This window comes from Pongo pygmaeus, chromosome 3, assembly GCF_028885625.2.
Source record: "Pongo pygmaeus isolate AG05252 chromosome 3, NHGRI_mPonPyg2-v2.0_pri, whole genome shotgun sequence".
Classification (NCBI taxonomy): domain Eukaryota; kingdom Metazoa; phylum Chordata; class Mammalia; order Primates; family Hominidae; genus Pongo; species Pongo pygmaeus.
The window spans coordinates 105908457-105929513 of NC_072376.2; the positions used below are offsets into that span (position 1 = coordinate 105908457).

General features: G+C 33.1%; 1 protein-coding gene across 2 annotated transcripts in view; it reads left to right on the forward strand.

Moving 5' to 3' along the window:
• Positions 1–21057, forward strand: part of GRID2 (glutamate ionotropic receptor delta type subunit 2) — a 1522941-nt gene that overhangs the window by 1143796 nt on the left and 358088 nt on the right. For both annotated transcript variants that reach the window (XM_063663917.1, XM_063663916.1), the window contains exon 10: positions 11406–11603. In XM_063663917.1, the coding sequence (XP_063519987.1) occupies positions 11406–11603 (198 nt within the window). The remainder of the gene's footprint in view (positions 1–11405; positions 11604–21057) is intronic.

Consider the following 21057-nt stretch of genomic DNA (forward strand, 5'->3'; position numbering starts at 1 on the left):
CCACCGCGACCAGCTGTGAATAGATATTTTTAACAGATGTGATCAATAGTTTTTTCAGCCACTTAGTGAATAGTTTCTACAGATGCCTCAAATGTCTATTAATTTATCTAGGGTTGTATATAATTCCCAGCCTTCTAACTGTTGACGGTTTTATTTCTCATTCCCTAAACTATGTTGAAATGCAAATTAATGTCTTTACAGAGATATTTTTGAATCTCTCTATTAAAAAAAAAACAAAAAAGAAAAAAACATACCAATCCCGAACTTCAAAATGCTATTCTTGGTTTTTTAAAGAATTACCTATGGTCCAACGCTGTGTAGATAATTATGTAACAGGGCATTGAGACACTGAAGTTGACAGCCCAATGTGCTGTGCTGTGTCATACAGATAGACTTAAAAAAAAAGTCCCAGGCTGGGTTCTGTGGCTCATGCCTATAACTCCAGCATTTGGGGATCACTTGAGGCCAAGACTTTGAGACAAGCCTGGGCAACATAGAAAGACCCATCTCAAAAAAAAAAAAAGCAAAAAACAAACAAACAAAAAACACCAGACATAGTAGTGTGTGCCTGTATTCCCAGCTACTCAAGAGTTTGAAGCAGGATTGCTTGAGCCCAGGAGATTGAAGATGTAATGAGCCATAATTGTACCATTGCACTTCAACCTGGGCAACATAACAAGACCCCATATCGTAAAGCAAAACAAAATCCATCCCTGATTGTAGCGTTTTCAGGTTGTTTTCAACTTCTTCCTAGATAACTTGCAATGAACATTTTAAAAATATATACTTGTGCGCATTTATGCTCATTTATGATTACTTAGATGTGCAATTATTAGATGAGATAATATAAAAAATTTACAGCCTTTCACTTTTACTTTTCTTTTCATTTTATTTTATTTTACTTTAAGTTCCAGGATACACGTGTAGAACGTGCAGGTTTGTTACATAGGTATACATGTGCCACAGTAATTGGCTGCACCTATCAACCCGTCATCTAGGTTTTAAGTGCCACATGCATTAGGTATTTGTCTTAATGCTCTCCCTCCCCTTGCCTACCCCCCAACAGGCCCCAGTGTGTGATGTTCCCCTCCCTGTGTCCATGTGTTCCCATTGTTCAACTTCCGCTTATGAGTGAGAACATGAAGTGTTTGGTTGTCTGCTCATTTGTTAGTTTGCTGGAATGATGGCTCCCAGCTTCATCCATGTCCCTGCAAAGGACATGATCTCATTCTTTGTTATGGCTGCACAGTATTCCACGATGTATATGTGCCACATTTTCTTTATTCAGTCTATCATTGATGGGCATTTGGGTTGGTTCCAAGTCTTTGCCATTGTAAATAGTGCTGCAGTAAACATCCGTGTGTATGTGTCTTTATATTAGAATGATTTATAATCCTTTGGGTAAATACCCAGTAATGAGATTGCTGGGTCAAATGGTATTTCTGGTTCTAGATCCTTGAGGAATCGCCACACTGCCTTCCACAATGGTTGAACTAATTTACACTCCCACCAACAGTGTAAAAGCTTTCCTATTTCTTCACAGCCTCGCCAGTGTCTGTTGTTTCCCAGCTTTTTAGTAATCACCATTCTGACTGGTGTGAGATAATATCTCATTGTGGTTTTGATTTGCATTTCTCTAATGATCAGTGATGTTGAGCTTCTTTTCATATGTTTATTGGTCACATATATGTTTTCTTTTTAGAAGTGTCTGTTCATATCCTTTGCCCACTTTTTTATTGGGTTGAGGCTTTCACTTTTTTATTGTGAATTTGTTTTCTGGAAAACTCTTACTAATTTTAATTCCCATAAGTAGTGCATAAGAAGGTGCAGCGCACCAGCATGGCACATGTATACATATGTAACTTACCTGCACATTGCGCACATGTACCATAAAACCTAAAGTATAATAATAATAATAATAATAATAATAATAATAATAAAAGAAAAAGAAAAAAAAATAAAGTTAGAAATCAGGTTACAAACTGTTAAAAATAAATAAATAAATAAATATTTTAGAAAAAAAAAAAAAAAGAAAGTCTACTTTCTCACATGCTTGCTGATAAACATTAACATTCATTTTTATCCTTGCCAGTCAGATAAGCAGTAAATTAAATAGTTCTTGTTATTTTAATTTGTATTCCCCAAAGTTATGTTAAGAGAGCAAAACAATAAATAATTCACCCTCAATTGTTGTCGTTAAACTTTGTCCTTTTAAAATTTAAGCTTTAAAGATCATGACTTTATTTTTTCTTCTCATAAATAATATTTCTCTTCTAAATAATTCTAAGTCACAATTATGTAGGGATAAAAAAGAAAGTATACATTTTAATGCTTTCCTCCATTAAATTTGAATGTGTATTAATTTTGTATTCAGTGCTGCAGATTTTTACAGAATACTGTCTTTGGTTCCATATTGAACATTCACCTTGAGGACTTTAGTCTATTGATTGAAAGCTTCAGTTCATCTAATAGAATTATTATGACACATACTCCAACTAAAAATCAGTCAAGGACAGTCCTAGAAGTTAATACTCTTCCAAAGACTGATGCCTCCACTGAGCACCTCTAGGAAGTATGAGATGGTGTTGCATCACTTCTCAGTAAGTTCTTATAACCCCACATCCAATATATCAACAAATTTCATCAGCTCTACCTTCAAAAATTACCTAGAATCCAATTATGTCTTATTAAATCCATTTTACTGCCAAGTCACTTCTGATTTATTGCAAAAGACTCCTAATTGATCTCCCAGCTTCTTCACCTGCCTCTTCCAGTCTATCATCAATAGTAACTGTCAACTGTCTAGTAAACTGTGAAAATATATCTGATCATGTCTCTCCTCTGCTCAGAGCCCATCTGGCTTCCTATCTCAGTCAAAGTAACAGCTGACATCATCATAGTGGCCTGAAGACTCTAGTGAAGCTCTGCCCCATCCAAATACATTGCCTCTCAGATATTTCCTAATATCTGGCTCTAGCTTCCTTGGTCCCAGCCACACTAGTGTCTCTTCTGTCTCTTAAACAAGTCAGAGACTCTTAACTGCTGTATTTGTACTTACTTTTTCTTCTGTCTGAATGCTCTTTCTACAGAGGTGCTTTCTAATTGAAGGTATAATCATTTCTCACATATGCCTTCTTCTCATTATTTGTTTAATTTCTCTTCACAGCACCTATCATCACCATCTGACATTATATATATATATATGTATATATATATATATATATATTTCCTTTTCTGTTTGTTGTCTGTCACTCCCACTAGAATGCAGGTCTAGAAGAATAGAAATGTTCGTTTGTTGTTTGTTTTGTTCACTGCTATATTCTTGGTGTGTGCCTGGCATTAACACTCTTTTGAATGACTGAATAAATACCTGAATTTCTGCTATTTCCCTATAAGTAATATTATTTTGGATAGAAATGCCACTAATCCTAAAACATTTTCAAGTTTTATATGGTTTTTATTTTTAATATTTGTGTGGCTTTCTGCTGCATTCCAATATTTAATTAGCTTTAGTTTACATTTATTAAATGCTATATCCAGATAGCATTTATTTATTATTATTACATGTAATAATAATAAATAATTTACAATTACAATTATTACATGTAATAAATGTAAATATATTACATTTATTAAATGCTATATCCAGATAATGTCATATCATAAGCTTCAGTTGACATTTATTAACATTACTATTTTTTATAATATTTTAACAGAAATATGATTCATCAACTCCAGTGTTTGTAAATATCATCACCATTCTGAAGTCAAATGTTGCCAAATTCTTCCGTTAAATAGTTGCAGACTTCTCTCATTTGGTACAGCCAGTCACTCCTTATAGCTGCAATATGTTTTATCTCGAATGTATTTCTTGATAGCTTTCTTTAAGATAACTGCACTTACAAAGCTCTCTGTACCTAGAAAACTTCCAACAAATATTTATAGAACATAATTTACTCATGCATGTGGATAGACACATGTAAGATTCACTTAAGTGTCAAATTTACTAATATAATGAAAACTTGGACCAAACAAGCAACAAAAAATATTATCCAGCGCTCATACTCAAAACGCAGTCCGGGAGTTTGGTATTTTTCAGTTCCTAAAGGTTGATCATGTGGTTCATAAAATCTTAGTCTCCAAAATGTATTTTCAAATGAATGTCAGGAAGAGCCAACAAATGAGAACTAGGGCACTTAGGATTATTGTAATTGCCTAATGTGTTTGGTGACCTTGTATTCCCAGTTACAGCAACTTATTCTTCTTTCAAATTCTTTTGTACAAAAAAAAATTGTCTTGTCCACTCTCCAGTTAGCCTTTAAGTCACTAAGATGTGGCTATTTCATTAGTTGAAAGCAATGTCTAAAATCAAATATTTTATTTTAAAAATCAATCATCTTGCATAATAATAGCTTTAACTTTATTCTCAATTTAAAATATTTGTATTTAAATAATTGCTTACAGAATAGAAATAGAAATGATATATAAGATAATATAGAAGATGTAAGGATTTAAGAAGTTAGGATGACTAAGTATTTTTATTTACTTTTATCATTTATAATTGTATCTTTTTGTCTGGTAAAAACATTTAAGGAAAGATTAAAATCTAAGTTTAATGTATTATTTCTAAACATTTGCTCCTTCATAAAATCTTCCTGCAATCCCTCTTTTTAAAAATGTTTTCATTGCATATCCCGATGATCTGCTTTTCTTCTCTCCATGAAACTCAGATACTAGTTTTCTTTACAACACCTGGATTGTTTCTTCCTCTCCTACTGTTCCTTATTTTGTTTTTCTATTCTGGTGTCTTGATATCTCCTTTTAACAAATTCCATACCATTGGCCTTCCTAACTTGTGAACATTTCTAATACTCACATATGCTCTATAAAAAATAATGAGGTTTTTCCAAGAAGAATGGTGGCCATGAATTCTGCATATATCAAAATGGAATGTGTCCTCCTTGAGCAAAATATAAGCTCACACCATGCATAAAGACAACTATTGTTTGCTTCAGCCAGGAGTACGTTTTAGGGAAAAAATATTTTAAACAAGCCATTAAGAAATATTCTCTTTTTTCTTTAATGTCTTTGAGCTACATATGTGAGCAGAATTATAAAGAATTTCCAGTGACTCATTCTTAGTTTTGGCCTTCCTGGCATTCTGTAGTCGTGCATATTAAATCCTCTAAACAGCTCTCAGTAAAGTCTTGGCAGTAGAGCTTGTAGCTTGTACCTATCAAAAATATCAGATGCTTTTTTTCCAATGCCATCACTAGCAAACAATATTACATAGTTATTAAAATATAGGAATTAACTGCAAAATCTGCAAGTTGCAAACAGTGTTGTAAATCAACTAAGCATTTATCATGAGATTTTTTAAGTGACTGAATACAGATTCAGAATCGTGAAGTTATTATCTAATAACCCAACAAGTGATGTGAATAAATCCTTGCTAATATGAAAATTATCAGCCACTGAAACACCCTTTTCTACAAGCAGGTCTGTGGATCCTCATGCTAATGCACTTAGATTGATAAACCACAGACATTCTCTGAAAGCTTCGTTTGTTCCAGTTGCTGAGGCTTGTGCTTAGAGCATCTGTCATGCAAATGATCAGCAAATCATAATCTGCAATTTGTTTTCATTTAATAGGCAGACAGGTTTTCACCAATTTAGACTCAAGTCCTATTAATACTCTTTGAAACTAATTGCTGGAAAATGAATTTTAATGACAGGATTTTATCATTTATTATTTTCCCTTCTGTCCCTATAAAGGAAGACTCAAAGCCATCTACTTACACTTTGAAAATATATGTTAAATAGGCACAAGCCATAATCTCCTGTCATCTGGGCTGTTGCAAAGGACCCCTAATCCCCTCTACTGCAATAATCCATTCTACACTCAACTCTTAAAATTACTTTCTTACTATCCTATTTCCCTTCCACAAAAGCTTCAATTCCCTGTCAAGTAAATAGCAGACACTTTAATATGGCTTCGTTACCCTCCATTATCTGTTTGCAGTTTACATATTTTTATCCTTATTTGATATTGCAATATAACATGTATACAGAAAAAAGCATGAAACATTAATAAATAAATAGTAAAGTAACATCCAGAAAACACTACCCAGAGCAAAAAGCAGACGATTGTCATTACCACAGAAACCACCTCCCCAGTGCATCTTTCTGATCAGACCCTTCCCAGCATCCCAGAGGCTAACCACCCAGAGGTAATCACTTCCTCTATTTTCTTTAGATTGTCTCCAGCTACGTGTGAATTCTTAAATAATACGGTCAATTTACCCATTTTTGAATGTTATGTAAATAGAATCAAAATCTGCTTTCTTTAGCTATTGCTTTTTTCACTCAAATTATTCTCTTAAACATTCATTCATTTTAGGGTACAGCTTCAGTTAACTTCAATTTTAAGCTGTTTAGTATTCCACTGTATCAATATACCACATATATTTATCTTTTCCATGTTGATGGGCATTTGGATTTTTAGATTGTTTCCACATTTGAGCTATTACAGACAAGGGTGCTATGAACATTCTTGGATGTATAGTTTGGTGCCCAGTATTCTTTTGTATTCATACCCAAGGAGTGGAATTTCTAGGATATAGCCATGCATATCTTCATACTAGATAAATATTGATGTAATACTTAAAATCAAGTAATACTAACTTGTATATAAGTAGCTCTGTATGCTACTAGACAAGTCAAAATATTTTTCAAAATGGTTGTAAATTTATATATCGAGCAGGAGTGAATGCTATTCACTCCTACTTCTATTTCGACTTGTAGAAATAGGAGCACTTCTATTTCTTTATATGCTTGACAGTACTTGGGATTATCAGACTACCTCACTTTCTGTTCCTCCTCTATTTATTCTTGCTTTGGGATTTTCTATCCTCTTGTTTATTCTTCCTTCACCCTGGATGTTAATTCTGACCTATTGCAATTCATGAATTTTTTCTTCATCTATTTCTAATCTATTAATGACTCAGTCGTATGTTAACTTTGGTAATTGTCTTTTCTAATTCTCAAATTTGTTTAGTTCTTTTTCAACTGTGTAACAACACTTCTTTGTAGTTTCCAGTTTCCTGCCAATTAAAAAAACATTGCCCTTAATTTTTAAACACAATTAACTTAATATTTCTAATATGCATCTGAAAATTCTCATATCTAAATTCTTGAGAGATCAATTTCTGTTCCTTGTTTTTTCTGCAGGTTCTATTATTGAAGAATTATTACGTTGTTGCAAAAGTAACTGAGGTTTCTGCTATTACTTTTAATGGCAAACACTACAATTACTTTTACACCAATCTAATATTTCTTTTCACCACATTTCTTTGATTTTTGTTTGGACATCATATTCAAAAAGTTATTTGAAGGAATCATGTTATACCTAAAGTAATATTACCTTTTTCTAGAGAGGATTGTGTTTTTCTCTGCCAGGAATCTGGAGCCTCCATCAGTGTACCACCATAAATTGTGTTAAAATTTGAGATTAAACTGTGCAGTCCTGGATTTTAATCCATGGGTGGAAAAAAATAGAGCTTCAAGGAGGTAAGCTTCAATTAAGACAGATTATGATGCCTCCTTCTTCTGTAACATATTGTGTGACTTTGAGTTGAGATTCTTCCTAAGTTTTCTGATCTATTAAAAAAGACATAGCTGGTAACCCCAAAATCATGATTTTCCTTTTTTTTTTTTTTTTTTTTTACAGTTTCTACTGTATTTCTTTGTTGTCCTGTCAGTACCAGTTATGGTGTGTGTTGCTTTTTCTTTCTTTATATTTTTGTTGAGCACAGTGATTGAGTACATGCCCCACTAATAGAGTATAATTATTTTGAGAGTAATATCCATGAGTTAATACCATATCTCTCACTATATTGAGTGTAGTACCTTGATGCAGTAGCTAGCTGCTCAGTGAATGTTAAATGGATAAATCAATGAGTGAATAAATTTTAGAGATAGGTACATAGATAAAAGTGATCAAAACAAGCTAAGTATTACTGCAGAGAAGGAACAAATATCTTTTCTATTATAGTTCCCAGAGCTTCAACCAAATATCTTTTGCTATGTTTACCTGTCCAATATATTGGTTGGTTGTACTCATAGAGTACTAGTCTGAGCTAGAATTTATGAGTAATGGTCCAAATCCATAACAGAGCTTAAAAATAAAGCTTTAAAAACATTGATCCAGATGAAGAATGATAGGATGCAATGAAAGTTTATTTAGGGCATAAAATTTAAAAGGTATGTTCATCAATAATTCATTTGGAAGTCCCCTTAGTATAGCCATTTCTATTCTGTATCTTTAACCAGTTATAGGTGACATTGCTAGGAACAGATTTTGACAGCAGACTTGTGCAAGGGATCTGTTTGCCTAGAGATTTACTTAAAAGGTAGAATTAAAGTCATTTCAAGAAAGAAATTTAACATATGAAGAAAATATAACGATTTAGCACACTAAATAATTGGACTAGATAGTTATGAGTTAAAAACGAAAAGGAATTAATAATAGTTTTTAGCAACATATACACTGGGACAGTATTTTTGCCACATCTATCATTTACCTATGCAATAATTAAATTCATAATTTTTAAGTATCATATCGAAGAGTGTTATTCAACTTCCTGGTGATTAAATTACTGATAAACATAGCCGATTTTTTTGGTTTTGAAGGTCCTGAAAAATAGGGAATGCATATGACTTCCAAATATTGGTAGAAGAGCCAGTCAAATAATATCTTCCATGAATCCTCTTACAATTAGTTTGCTGATTGATAGATGTTCAAAATCTAGAAATGAATAAGTTGCATATAAGGAAATCAGTACATGTTTTCTGCTGCCATCTTATATCACAATACAAGCATTAAAGGCTATATTAATTATAGAACTTTATGATCTTATTTACATGGTCTGTGAATTTGATCTTTATTTTGGAATTCCTTTAATCCATTCTGATTCTAATCACCTCAGGACCAACTTTAGTGTATTTGTACAAGGCGTAATCATTGGCTAGCTCTATATGTTGTCCAAACAACCAAATGAGATGTAGCAAATTCTGCCAATTGTCTAAAGTTTTATTATGTACTTTAAATATATGAATATTTGGAATATCAAGATGTGTTGTATTTTACCAATAATATTAAAGGTTTGCTTGTTCACTTTTCACTTGTATTATGATGTCATTTAAACAAATCAGTATTATTAGAAATCTGACTCATTCTGAAAACCTCTCATCTACTGATCTAATGATCTTCAATATTCATTAACATCAAATATTACTATAATAGGAAAAAAATTGGTACCTTAACAAAAAATATGGAAATTTATTTATTTATTATTTTTACTTATTTATTTCTGCATTTATTTATTTATTTATTTATGTTTTTGAGACAGTCTCACTCTGTTGCCCAGGCTGGAGTGCATTGGCGTGATCTCGGCTCACTGCAAGCTCTGCCTCCTGGGTTCACGCCATTCTCCGGCCGCAGCCTCCCGAGTAGCTGGGACTACAGGTACCCGCCACCACACCCAGCTACTTTTTTGTATTTTTAGTAGAGACGGGGTTTCACCATCTTAGCCAGGATGGTCTCGATCTCCTGACCTCGTGATACGCCCACCTCAGTCTCCCAAAGTGCTGGGATATTTCTTTCTTTCTTTCTTACATTCTAGAGCCTTGGCAAGTTGGCCCAAGTGTTGTATGGCATTTTAGGTGTCAGGGACATAGACTTCTCTCCTTTCTCTGCTGTGTGTAGTCTCAGATAGTTACCAGAGCACCAGCCATTGTATGTTCTTTCTAGTTTTCAGGTAGCAGAAAGAACAAGAAATGTTGCACAAACCACCCTGCTTACATCACATTGGCCAGAATTAGTCACATGGCCATGAAGCAAGCCACTTTGCCTGAAGTAGGACTACGGATTGTCTTTATTCTCCATAGTGGTAAAATATAAAAAAAATATAATTAGAGAAGAAGAGAACTCCTCTGGAGGACAACTAGCAGTAACCTACTCTACTAACTGTCCATTTACTAGTTCATTTTGCTGTAAGATAACATATAAACGCTAAAACTAAAATATGTTTTCAAAATTAGAAAATGTAAGTAACTTAGATAACCAATATTAAAGAAATGTTACAAATACCACAATATCCACATAGTTATAGATGAACATCAAACTTCGTACTGATTTTCTGAATATCCAAAATGAAAAGAAATACCTCGATAATTGGTTACATTGTTTTTTATCATTTTGAAAAAGGCACTACTGAGGCAAATGAAGCTCTTTAACCCTGAACAATTATAAAATTTATCTCATAGCAATTTTTAGGGGGAAAATTGTATATTATAGTTGACAATATTCCTATAACAGGTGCAGTGATTTTATAAGCTAGTTATAGTGTCTTTGAATAAAAGCCAAAATGAAAGCATTATGAAGGCTATTTTGTGAATCTCTGAGGAAAAATGATTCAAAAAAAAAAAAAAAAAAAAACAACCTTTGGGTATTCTGGCTTATATACAAGGAGAAATTTTAGCCTGCCCAGAGGGCTGGATGGACTACATACACCATGAATGGTTATCTGTAAATATTACTGTTGCTGAAAGATTTCTGAACAAATGTAGAAAATTAAGGAATAGATTATCTAATTTTCTGTAGTCTGCCAGCATGTTTCAAATCAATTGAGCTTTCTTAACACCAGGTGTTCTCAAAAGTGAAAGGGGCCTATTTGTTAGCTTTAAAAAGACAAAAATGGGAAAAGATAAAAGAGGTGGAAGCAGAAACCAATTTGCTAAATTTACTAAATTAGAGAGTTTATTGAAAAGGTAAGTGAATTTCTCATATCAGTCATAAAGAAGCTATTTTTCCAATAAAATGTGTGTTTATATCAAAGTCACAAAATTACTTAGTGAATAACTCCCAGTAAATGTGATATTATTAATTTCAGCTATATGTTCTTAGAATTTTTTTATCTTTTCAGATAGTTTTATGTAGATTATAGCTGTTAAAATTTTATTGGATGTAATTTACATGGTTTACAAACAATAAATTCCTGAGAACAGGTATGATAAATTTATAGTTTGTTGAATGTTTTATTATTGAGGAGTCTCAGATTGGTCCTCCGAGGACAGGGAAAATAAATTCATGGACCCTAAGTTTTTTAGTTACTTTTATCTAATTTTTGATATGGTAATAATTAAAAGGGAGATGATAAGAAATTGAATGATTAAGCATTGTTAAATAATATGATACATTAATAATGTATAAGTTATATTCCTGAGTTGATTCTTTCAAAGTATAAAGCAATTTTTAGATTTAATCAAAACTCTTTAAAGAATTAATCTTTGCTTTTAGGGAGCACTATAGATTGACATCAGAAATTTCTCTTATTTCCATGTAGGAAGAACCTTTTGTGATGGTCTCTGAAAATGTCTTGGGTAAGCCGAAGAAATACCAGGGCTTCTCCATTGATGTTTTGGATGCCTTATCTAACTACCTGGGTTTTAACTATGAAATTTATGTAGCACCGGATCACAAATACGGAAGCCCACAAGAAGATGGGACATGGAATGGCTTGGTAGGAGAACTTGTCTTTAAGGTAAGAATTAATTTATTTATTTGTCTCATACTTAAAGGTTCAACAGTAACACCTTGAAGCTGATTTCATGTAAAATAAGTGCGACGTATTTAGGTTGGTTAAGCATTAGGTGGTGGAGTTGAGTACAAAAGTCTCACTCAATACTATTTTATGAACTTTGTGGAAAGAAAAGTAGATGACAAAATAAACCTAAATGTTAAAATATATCCTGTAATAGGAAAGGGTTTAGAAGAAGACCTTTTCTTTGCTCAACTTATACCCCAAAAACAGAAAGAGTATATGATACATGATGAAATCACAACGTAACTTACACATGCAATTTGTACTATTTTTTTTTTTTTTGAGACAGAGTCTCACTCTGTCCTCCAGGCTGGAGAGCAGTGGCTGGATCTCGGCTCACTGCAAGCTCCACCTCCTAGATTCACGCCATTCTCCTGCCTCAGCCTCCCGAGTAGCTGGACTACAGGCACCCGCCCCCACGCCCGGCTAATTTTTTTGTATTTTTAGTAGAGACAGGGTTTCACCGTGTTAGGATGGACTATTGTTTTCTTTTAAAAAATGTGATGTTATTGGAAAAAATTAAAACATTCACTGCTTAGAAACTAATTATTTCATTTTGTAATCTAATCAAGATAGGTCTGTACATACGTATATATTTTTCTTTGTTCTTTCAATTCTCAGAAAGGTGTTTAAAACCTCTGTGTCTTTCTTTAGTCCTGTCAGAATCTGCTTCAGTTTTTTGAGGCTCTGTTATTAGGCACATAAACATTTATAATTATTACATTTTCCTGATAAATTATTGAATAGTTGGGTGTAGGTTTATAACTTACTGTTTGGTTTATATGTATACTATTTTTTTCTCTGTTGCTTCTCTTCCTTTTTCTCTTGGGGTTAATTAAATATATTTCAGTATTTGATTTTATTGCTCTTACTGCCTTTTTAGTTGTCTCCCTTTGTATTTTTGTTCGTGGTTAGTCTAAAGGTCATAATATGCCTTCTTAACTTACCACATTCTATCTTAAGTTAGTATTGTACTACTTCACATAAAAAGCAATACATTTTCAGCAATGTAATTTTATTTGCACTCACTCCTTTTTGATATTGTGGTCACATATTTATATTTTATTAACCTCATGCCAAATATCATAGTTTTTTATTTAAATATTTATTGTATTTTAAAGGTACAGAAAGAAAAAAAAAGACAGTTGCTGGGATATAATCACTTATCTACCGTGTCTGGGGCTCTTTATTCCTTACATATATTTGAGCTCCCATTTGGTATAATTTACCTTCAACCTGAAGAACTTTCTTTAGAGTGTCTTGAAGTGCAGGGCTACATAGATAGCATATACTCTCAACTTTTGTTTACCTTGAAATGTCTTTTTTAACCCTCATTTAAAAATGATATTCTTACTGGATATCAAACTCTGAATTTACAGGGTTTTTTAATGTTCATCATTTTAAAGTTGTGATTCTATCAGTTTTGCCATATATTATTTCTGATGAGAAATTAGCCATCATCTGTATCCTGATTCTTTATATGTAGTATATTTTTGTATGTGTTAGTGGCCATTTTACAACTTTCTCTTCATTTTTTGGTGTTTAGAAATTTAATTATGATGTTCTGGATATGATTTTCTTTGCATTTATTGTGCTGAGAGTTCATTAAACTTCTGGGATAGGTTACATTTAGTAAATTATTATAGGGAATTATTTCTTCATATTATTATTTCTTCAATTTTTTTTACCTTGTTTCCTTTCTCTTCTTGATGTGAGGCTCAGAGAATATTCAAGTTAGATCACTTAATGTTGTCTCCTAAGTCACTGAGGCCTTGCTTGTTTTATTAAGATATTTTTACTCCCTGACCTTCAGATTTGACAATTTGTCTTGGTCTGCCTTCAAGTTTACTGATATTCTGCCATCTTCAAATTTTTGTTAAGTCCTTTCAGTAGCTTTTTCATTCTAGATTGCTTGTTTTTTCTTTCCAGAATTTCAATTTTTTGAAATAATTTTTATTTTTCTGCTGAGATTTCCTATCTTTTTATCAGTTATGACTTTCTTTTCTTAAAAGTTCATGATCACATTTATAATGGCTTCTTTAAAGGCCTTGTTTGCTAAAATTTCAACATCTTATCATCTCAGAATACATTGCATTTTCCTGGTTCCTCACATTTCTGGTTACATTTGATTATATATTGGACTTTGTGGTTGATACATTGTTAAGACTTTTGATTATGTCTCTGAAATTGCATATTCTGAAAAGGATTGATTTTTGCTTCAGTGGATAGTTAAATCACTATCTGTTCTCTTGAATTTGTGGAGATTTAGCTTTAAACATTGTTAAGGCAAGTCTATTTGATGTAATCTTAGTCCCTAGGGCAAATCCCTTGGTTTTCGTAATCCACATATTTCTAAGATATAGCCTTCTGGAGTTTCTGGGTAAAGCCTGTGGTTCTCCTCAAGCCCTTCTGACTTAGAGGAACTCAAAATTCAATCTGTATCTTCCCTGTCATAGGCAACAATTGTAATACCCTCTTTAGCATGTTTAGCCTTCTAGCCATTACTGTTTTCTAATTTTCCTAGGATCTCTCCCATATATGTGCAGTTTAGGGGTCAGCTAAGGATTTTAGAAAGTTTATACACAGATTTTGGGGCTCACTCCTCTGTGGCATCCTCCTTCTTGTGTTTCCCTTTTCAATTTCTGGCAACCCTAGCTGATTCAAACTCCATCCTCTGACAAGTTAGTTAATAAGACTGACTTTCTACTTGAGCTCTGTCCACCCCATCCCCATTGAACTGAAGTGGGTCTTCAATGACTAAGCCTTATAAAGGAGGGCTCCACCCCGTGCAGTTATTATTTTCAATGATACCCTGCAGTTTCTGCCTGCTTTGGGTTGCTCTCCAGTCTTTTCTGTATTTTTTTTCGATTTGATCCTGAATTTTTAATTTTTTTTCTGATAGGGCTAGTCCAATAAAAGCTAGTACATCATTGCTAGAATTGGAATAATTTCTCAAATGCTTTAAAGTACTCAGAAGGCTAAAGGATCTAACCTAAATTGTTTGCAACAAATGGAGAAGAGTAGAAATAAAAGGTTTCTTAAGGCAGCGGTAGGGAAAATAATAAAGCTATTTCTATATTCTATAAAATCCTAATGAATTTGGTCTATTTAATACGTAAGTTACATATAGAATTTTATTGCAAAGCATTAATATCGTTATTTTTAATAGAAAATGGGCAATCGTCAGTCCTCATCCTTCTTATTAAAACCGTGCCCCTTCATCTTCTATTCTTTTAAAAGTCACAAATTCAGCGTTCTACCTTTATGTTTCTAAGGGCTCTTTCCTGATCTGAACCCAGATTAGCAATTATGTTAAAATTAGTGTAAAGAAAAGGCATTATACAAATTTATTCTATATAGATAGTGGTTAAAATCCTTAATGAGTTATTATGCTAATAAACTACACTTGCTAGATGCAAATTAAACATAAAAAGCATTCAAATTAGTATGTTGATGTTGTTTTTGATTTGTTTTATGTGCTTACACTAGTTAGTTTAATTTTGGAGACTTGCTTTTTCACCTATAAAAATGAGGAGTCCAAGTATGTTAATGGTAAGATCACTTCCAAATACTATGTTTTGAAAATATAAGTTTATCGTATAGCAATCATACACAAGAAATAGAATGTTCTTCAAAAACAATCAATTTCACTGTATTTGCATGTAAGAGCATGTCATTATTGTATGATAATTTATAGTTTAGAGGGAGTCCTTTTGCAAATAAAAAATTGAGGCTTAAAGAAGCTGACATATGATTTTTAGACAGAAAAAATATAAAATTATTCATTGGAACTAGGTTTTTATTTTGTTCAAATGGATATTTAGTCACTCTGACTAGGCTTTAGGAAAACTATTAAGCAGGTGGAGGAGAAGAAACCTACAAAAAAGACTCAGTTGGAGTACATAGAGAGATTAAAAGAAAATTGAGAAAATGGGTTGTCATGAATGCCAACAGAAAATAACATTTCAAGAAGGAAAGAGCAGTCAACATTAGAAAATGACTATCAAGTTAAAGGTACACAACATTCCCTTAACTGTATTCTGACTGTTATCAGTAGAGATGTAAGTTCTAATTTTTAACAATTACAACTGTTAATTCAAATACATAATGATACTTTAATAAAATACCATAAAATAATTTAGCTTTCCAAGAAAATTCATCATATTCAAACTTTATGAGGTGTATTTACCCCTATAAAGCAATTACACCATTGAAATGGCATAAAAATGTTATGATGGAGCTCCAGAAAAACAAGCTTATTATTGTTATTATACCTTCTGATAATATATATACTTTTGTGAATCTAAGTATATTTTAAATAAATTTTGCCACTGAATATCTCTGTAAAAGACAGTAAGAATTTTAAAATTAACAGGATTAACTCATGTGTGCCTTTCTAAGGGGCTACCAAACTTAAAAGAATGTTTCACATAGTGCAATTATATATATCATAATGATTATGCACAAACCATTACATTAAAGAAGAGTCAAAGAAGAAATGATACAAAGTGAGCTCTGAATTCATATGATTATTCCACAGTGATTAGATCTCATGTTAGAGAGCTTTCTCATTAAAACCAGAAGTCAGTGGTCCAGTACATACATACTTTTAAGAGAGGAAAATTCAGTCAGAGAGAGAGAGCAAATGATTGATATGATGTACATATGGAGTCTATTTAAAAACGAATAATATAGTAAAGTCTCCTCAAGTCCTTCTCTGCCTCACTACTCTTACAATTTTCTGCAATTAATGTGTTCTTAAAATTTATGAAAACACAAATCTGGCCAAAAGATGTGAAACAGATAAATGAGAGATATCTTCTGCCTAGTACAGGAGAAATATTTAAGGGTGAGTTAATGTAACTGAGAAATTATTTTCTCCTAGTTTAGAAGGGAAGAGAGGCCCACAGAGAACTTTACATAAGAAATAAAAAGTATATCCAGTTTAGGATAGAAGTACCAAAAAAGTTAAAAACAAAGATAACTCCGAAGTAGATACAGTTGGATGTTTGATGATATAGTTTCTTCTTTGGTTGGCTGTCAAGTCAGCAGCTTTTAAAGTGGAGTATTTAGGGGTACTAGAAGACTTTCCAAGGGCAAGCCAGTATATTCAGCACAGAAAAATTTCAAGGTGTTGAGTGACATTTTGAAATAGAAACTAAAAACTTCCTGTTTCGTATATTAATTTGTTTGAAAAAGATTTCTGTAAAGTAAAAAAATACAGAAATTAAATCTTAATGCTAAACTCTACCTCATTTAAACCAAAATTAGTACTGACCCATGGATATCTAAATTATTTTTTTAAAAGGCTCTATCCATAATATTGTAAGCTGCATTTGTAGTAAAATTTCATTTTTATAGACACTGAATCCATAGATTGTATACTAATCGAATCATGACTCAATTCAGAAAAAAACATTTTATACCTAAAACTTTATAGTCACTGGTTATTTAATAAGGATTGTAGTTTTAATTTGTATGCATATTTTTGATGCAAAAATACTTTGGTGATCAAGAAAAGACTTTCAAACACACATTTCTATTGTATTTGAATTACAATTGTGTGAGGGTGGGGCGGAATATAAATATCGTTCAAGCATAAAATAAAATGATATAAATATTCTACCTATTAAAGCATGAGGTCAAATCACTATGATATTTAGATTCTAACAGATATATTTTTTAAAGTGACTTGACAATATTATTTTAAGTTATGAATATTTACAACACAATATACATATGTCAGTGCCGATGCCCACTCAGGAAAATGAAAACCATTCCTAAAATTTTGAAAAGAGGAGAATTTAATATTGTGGGTTGATCACAAAGGTGCTAGAAGGAATCAAAGAGCAAAGGATGAACAGAGTAGGACATTAGAAAAGCAAAAAGAAAAGAGTAAAACACAGATATCAAGTGTTACTGATGTGTCAGTAGATTGTATCTGCCAGACATATGCCCCTTGATCAGACCTGGAATTGCCAAAAAGTTGCTGCCCGTGCCCTAGCTGCTGGGATCGAGAATCGCCTACTGCCACTGCTGCTGCAGCCACTGAAATAACCATTTAAAGCAGAAGGCTCTTCTCTTTCTTTTTCTGTCTGATATCTTCAGTGGTTTCCCTCTGGTGGAAATTATGGAGAAGCCAGGTGGCAAAGGAGCCTGGGAAATCTGGTTTGCAGATTCCCATCCCTATAAGGCTCACAGTATATAGCAGAGCAGAAAATGGTATGTATGGGTTTAAGAGAAAACAGGTAATGATCAGTACTGTCTGTAAATTGCGCCCTTTACAATTTTCTAAATGATTGCAAAATTAATATGTCAATTATAAATGTAGAGAGGTACATACTTAAAAAATTCCTTTGGGGTTTTATGAAGAAAAAAGCTTGATGGTTACTACAATGGAAGATTTATTTTATATAAAGAACATGACTGGTAGTTTTGGATTTAAAAATAATCTGTTCCTTCAGCCTAATTTTACCTGAGCATTTCCACCACCTGGAAATTAAATCTCTTCATGCTAACTGATTAGCAAATGCTAAATTATACGACAAGAATTTTACTCCCCAAGGAAAATAGATCTGACAATGAAATAAAGCCAGAACCCAGGAAAATGGAAAAAAAGGAAGAATAAGTGGACTAAATTATAAATCTGTAAAATTAGGATAAAGTGCTATACTTAGCATGTAAGTATTAATAGTGAAGTTTCCATGTTAAAATATAGCACCATTGAGAGTCCTCTCTCTCAATTTCTCAACTTCTAGTATAACACTAGGCTTTTTCTGTCACTGCACCCACCCACATGGTTTCATGAGAGTAAAGAACGTTTTTGAAAGTAGACATATAATATTGGAGTATAATAAGATACTATTTAGTAATTATAATGCCAATAATGTCATTTTCTGAGAAATAAAATGCTCCCAAGACTAAACAGAGTAAATCAGCTGCACGGGGCTACACAACTTTCCTAATTTTTATGGTTGACACAAAGTTTGGCAATTCTTTAGTTTTACTAGGTAAATGAATTTCTATGATGGGTATTTTAATTCATCAATGCATTAACAATAGAAAGCATATATTTACTGGGAGGCTTTATAAATATTTTATTTTATTATTTTATTTTATTTTATTTATTTATTTAGAGATGGAGTCCCACTCTGTTGCCCAGGCTGGAGTTCAGTGGCGCAATCTCGGCTTGCTGCAACATCTGCCTCCTGGGTTCAAGCGGTTCTCCTGCCTCAGCCTCCCAAGTAGCTGTGATTACACGCACCCGCCACTACACCCGGCTAATTTTTGTATTTTTAGTAGAGACGGGGTTTTGCCATGTTGGCCAGGATGGTCTTGAACTCCTGACCTCAGGTGATCTGCCCGCCTCAGCCTTCTAAACTGCTAGAATTACTGGTATGAGCCACTGCGCCCTGCCTATAAATATTTCAAAACATACACCACTTAACATGTGTTAATCACATGCCATGGTCAAAGTGCTATGGAGGGATGCAAGTGTGAATAAGACATAGACATTAATCATGAAAACATTCTGTTGATGGCCTCTATGTGCTATGCACTGTGCTAGGCACTAGAGACACAAAGATAAATAAAACATGGTTCTTGCCCTTGAAGAGATCTTGTCTTAATGAGAAACACAGAGGTTAGACTAAACACTTATAATACAATGCACTAGGTGCAATGATAGAGAAGCACTAAGAAAGCAACAAGGAAGGTAAAGGTAGATTTCCTGAAGGAGGAGAAATATAGCCTGATGACAAAATAACAAGTGGTAATTATCTAGGTAAAGAGGGATTGGCAGAAAGTGAAGGACGTCTACTGACAGACACAAGAGTACAAGTAAAGGTAGAAAGGTTAGAAATAGCATGGAAAGCAGGCCAAAATTTAAGAGAATTTTGCAGTACTCCAAGCAAAAGTGATGAGAATCTATCCTACCATACTAATGTTGTGAACAGAATGAAAGACAGGAAATCAGAGATAAAAAGGAGGTAGGATAAACAGAATTTGTTGACTAAAGTGAGGAGAAGGGAGAAGTCTGGAATAATTCATCGGTTCATAGTACAAATACATAAAAGGATGGTTGTGTAACTAATTGGGACAGAGATTGCTGAAAAAGATTTAGAGGAGGAGGACAGTTTAGAATAGGGTGAGTTGGATATGTAGCATTCTGGAGCTCACTGTGAAAGTGCAATAGGAGGTATACATTTGGGAGTCAGCAACCTGTGGGTGGTAGTTGAAATCATGAAAGTACATCAGATTGCCAAAAAGAACACATGGAGTAAGACGATCACTGGGCTAATCTTAGGATGAAACCCAGAGAAAGCTGTCACTTAAGAATTGACAAAAGAAGAAGAATTTATGAAAAAAATAAGAAAGTTTCAAAAAATAAGCTATGACTAGCAATGTCAGAACTATTTGAGATGTTGATGATAAGAACTGCCAAATGTTCACTAGATTGGCCATTTGGGAGTTGTTGGTTACCCAAGCCAGAACTCTTTTGGTAGCATAGTGGGAGAAAAAGCCAGACTGCAAAAGATGATGGAAAAACTCGGATGTGAAAAGGTGAAAATGACATGCATATGTATTATTTTTTCAGAAATTTTAGACGGAGAGGGGAAGAAAGAGATAATAATTGGAAGGGTCATTGGTTTTGATAGAGTTTTTGTTTGTTTTTAAGTTAACAGAGACTTGAGTAAAATTATAAGCTAAGGAAGAAAAAGAAAGAAGGAAAATGTAATATAAGAAAGCCAGTTAATATGTGAAGGATAAATATCCTGGAACAGATTCGACTCCATCAAAAATGATTAAATTGAAAATTGATTTTGATGAGGTAAAGATGTTACTTTGATACTGAATATAATATGATGAGAATGTGTATGTTAATAATAGATAGGCAAGAGAATGGAAAATTGACAAAGATACTTTCTTTTTCCTTCAAATTTCTTGATAAAAATTGGAGATTAAGTATGTTGACAGTGATGAGGACATGTATTACGTAACAGTCTACAGGAGAGTGGTGAAGATTGAAATAGACATCGAGGAAAGGGAAAGTGACTGCTAAATCAGAACAGATAAAAGAATAGATCAGTGGCACTAAAGACTGAGCGGAGGTTTATATGAAACTGACACTTTTTCATTGCTGCTAGTTTACACAACGGTGTGACTTTCTTCAGCTGAGATTGAGTGCCCAACTCTAGGAGCAGAAATGAAAACATTCATATCAAGGTTGAGACATGGTGGATAAACTTGGTAAGGGAATTAAATGAGATGAAAGGAGCTAAAATGATCAAGAAAGCCTAGCCATGATCAGAGACATAAACTTGGATAAAATTTTTGAAATGTTAATTAGAAGATCAAATGAAGTTGAAAAACAGGTGAAGTATGAGTGAAGAAA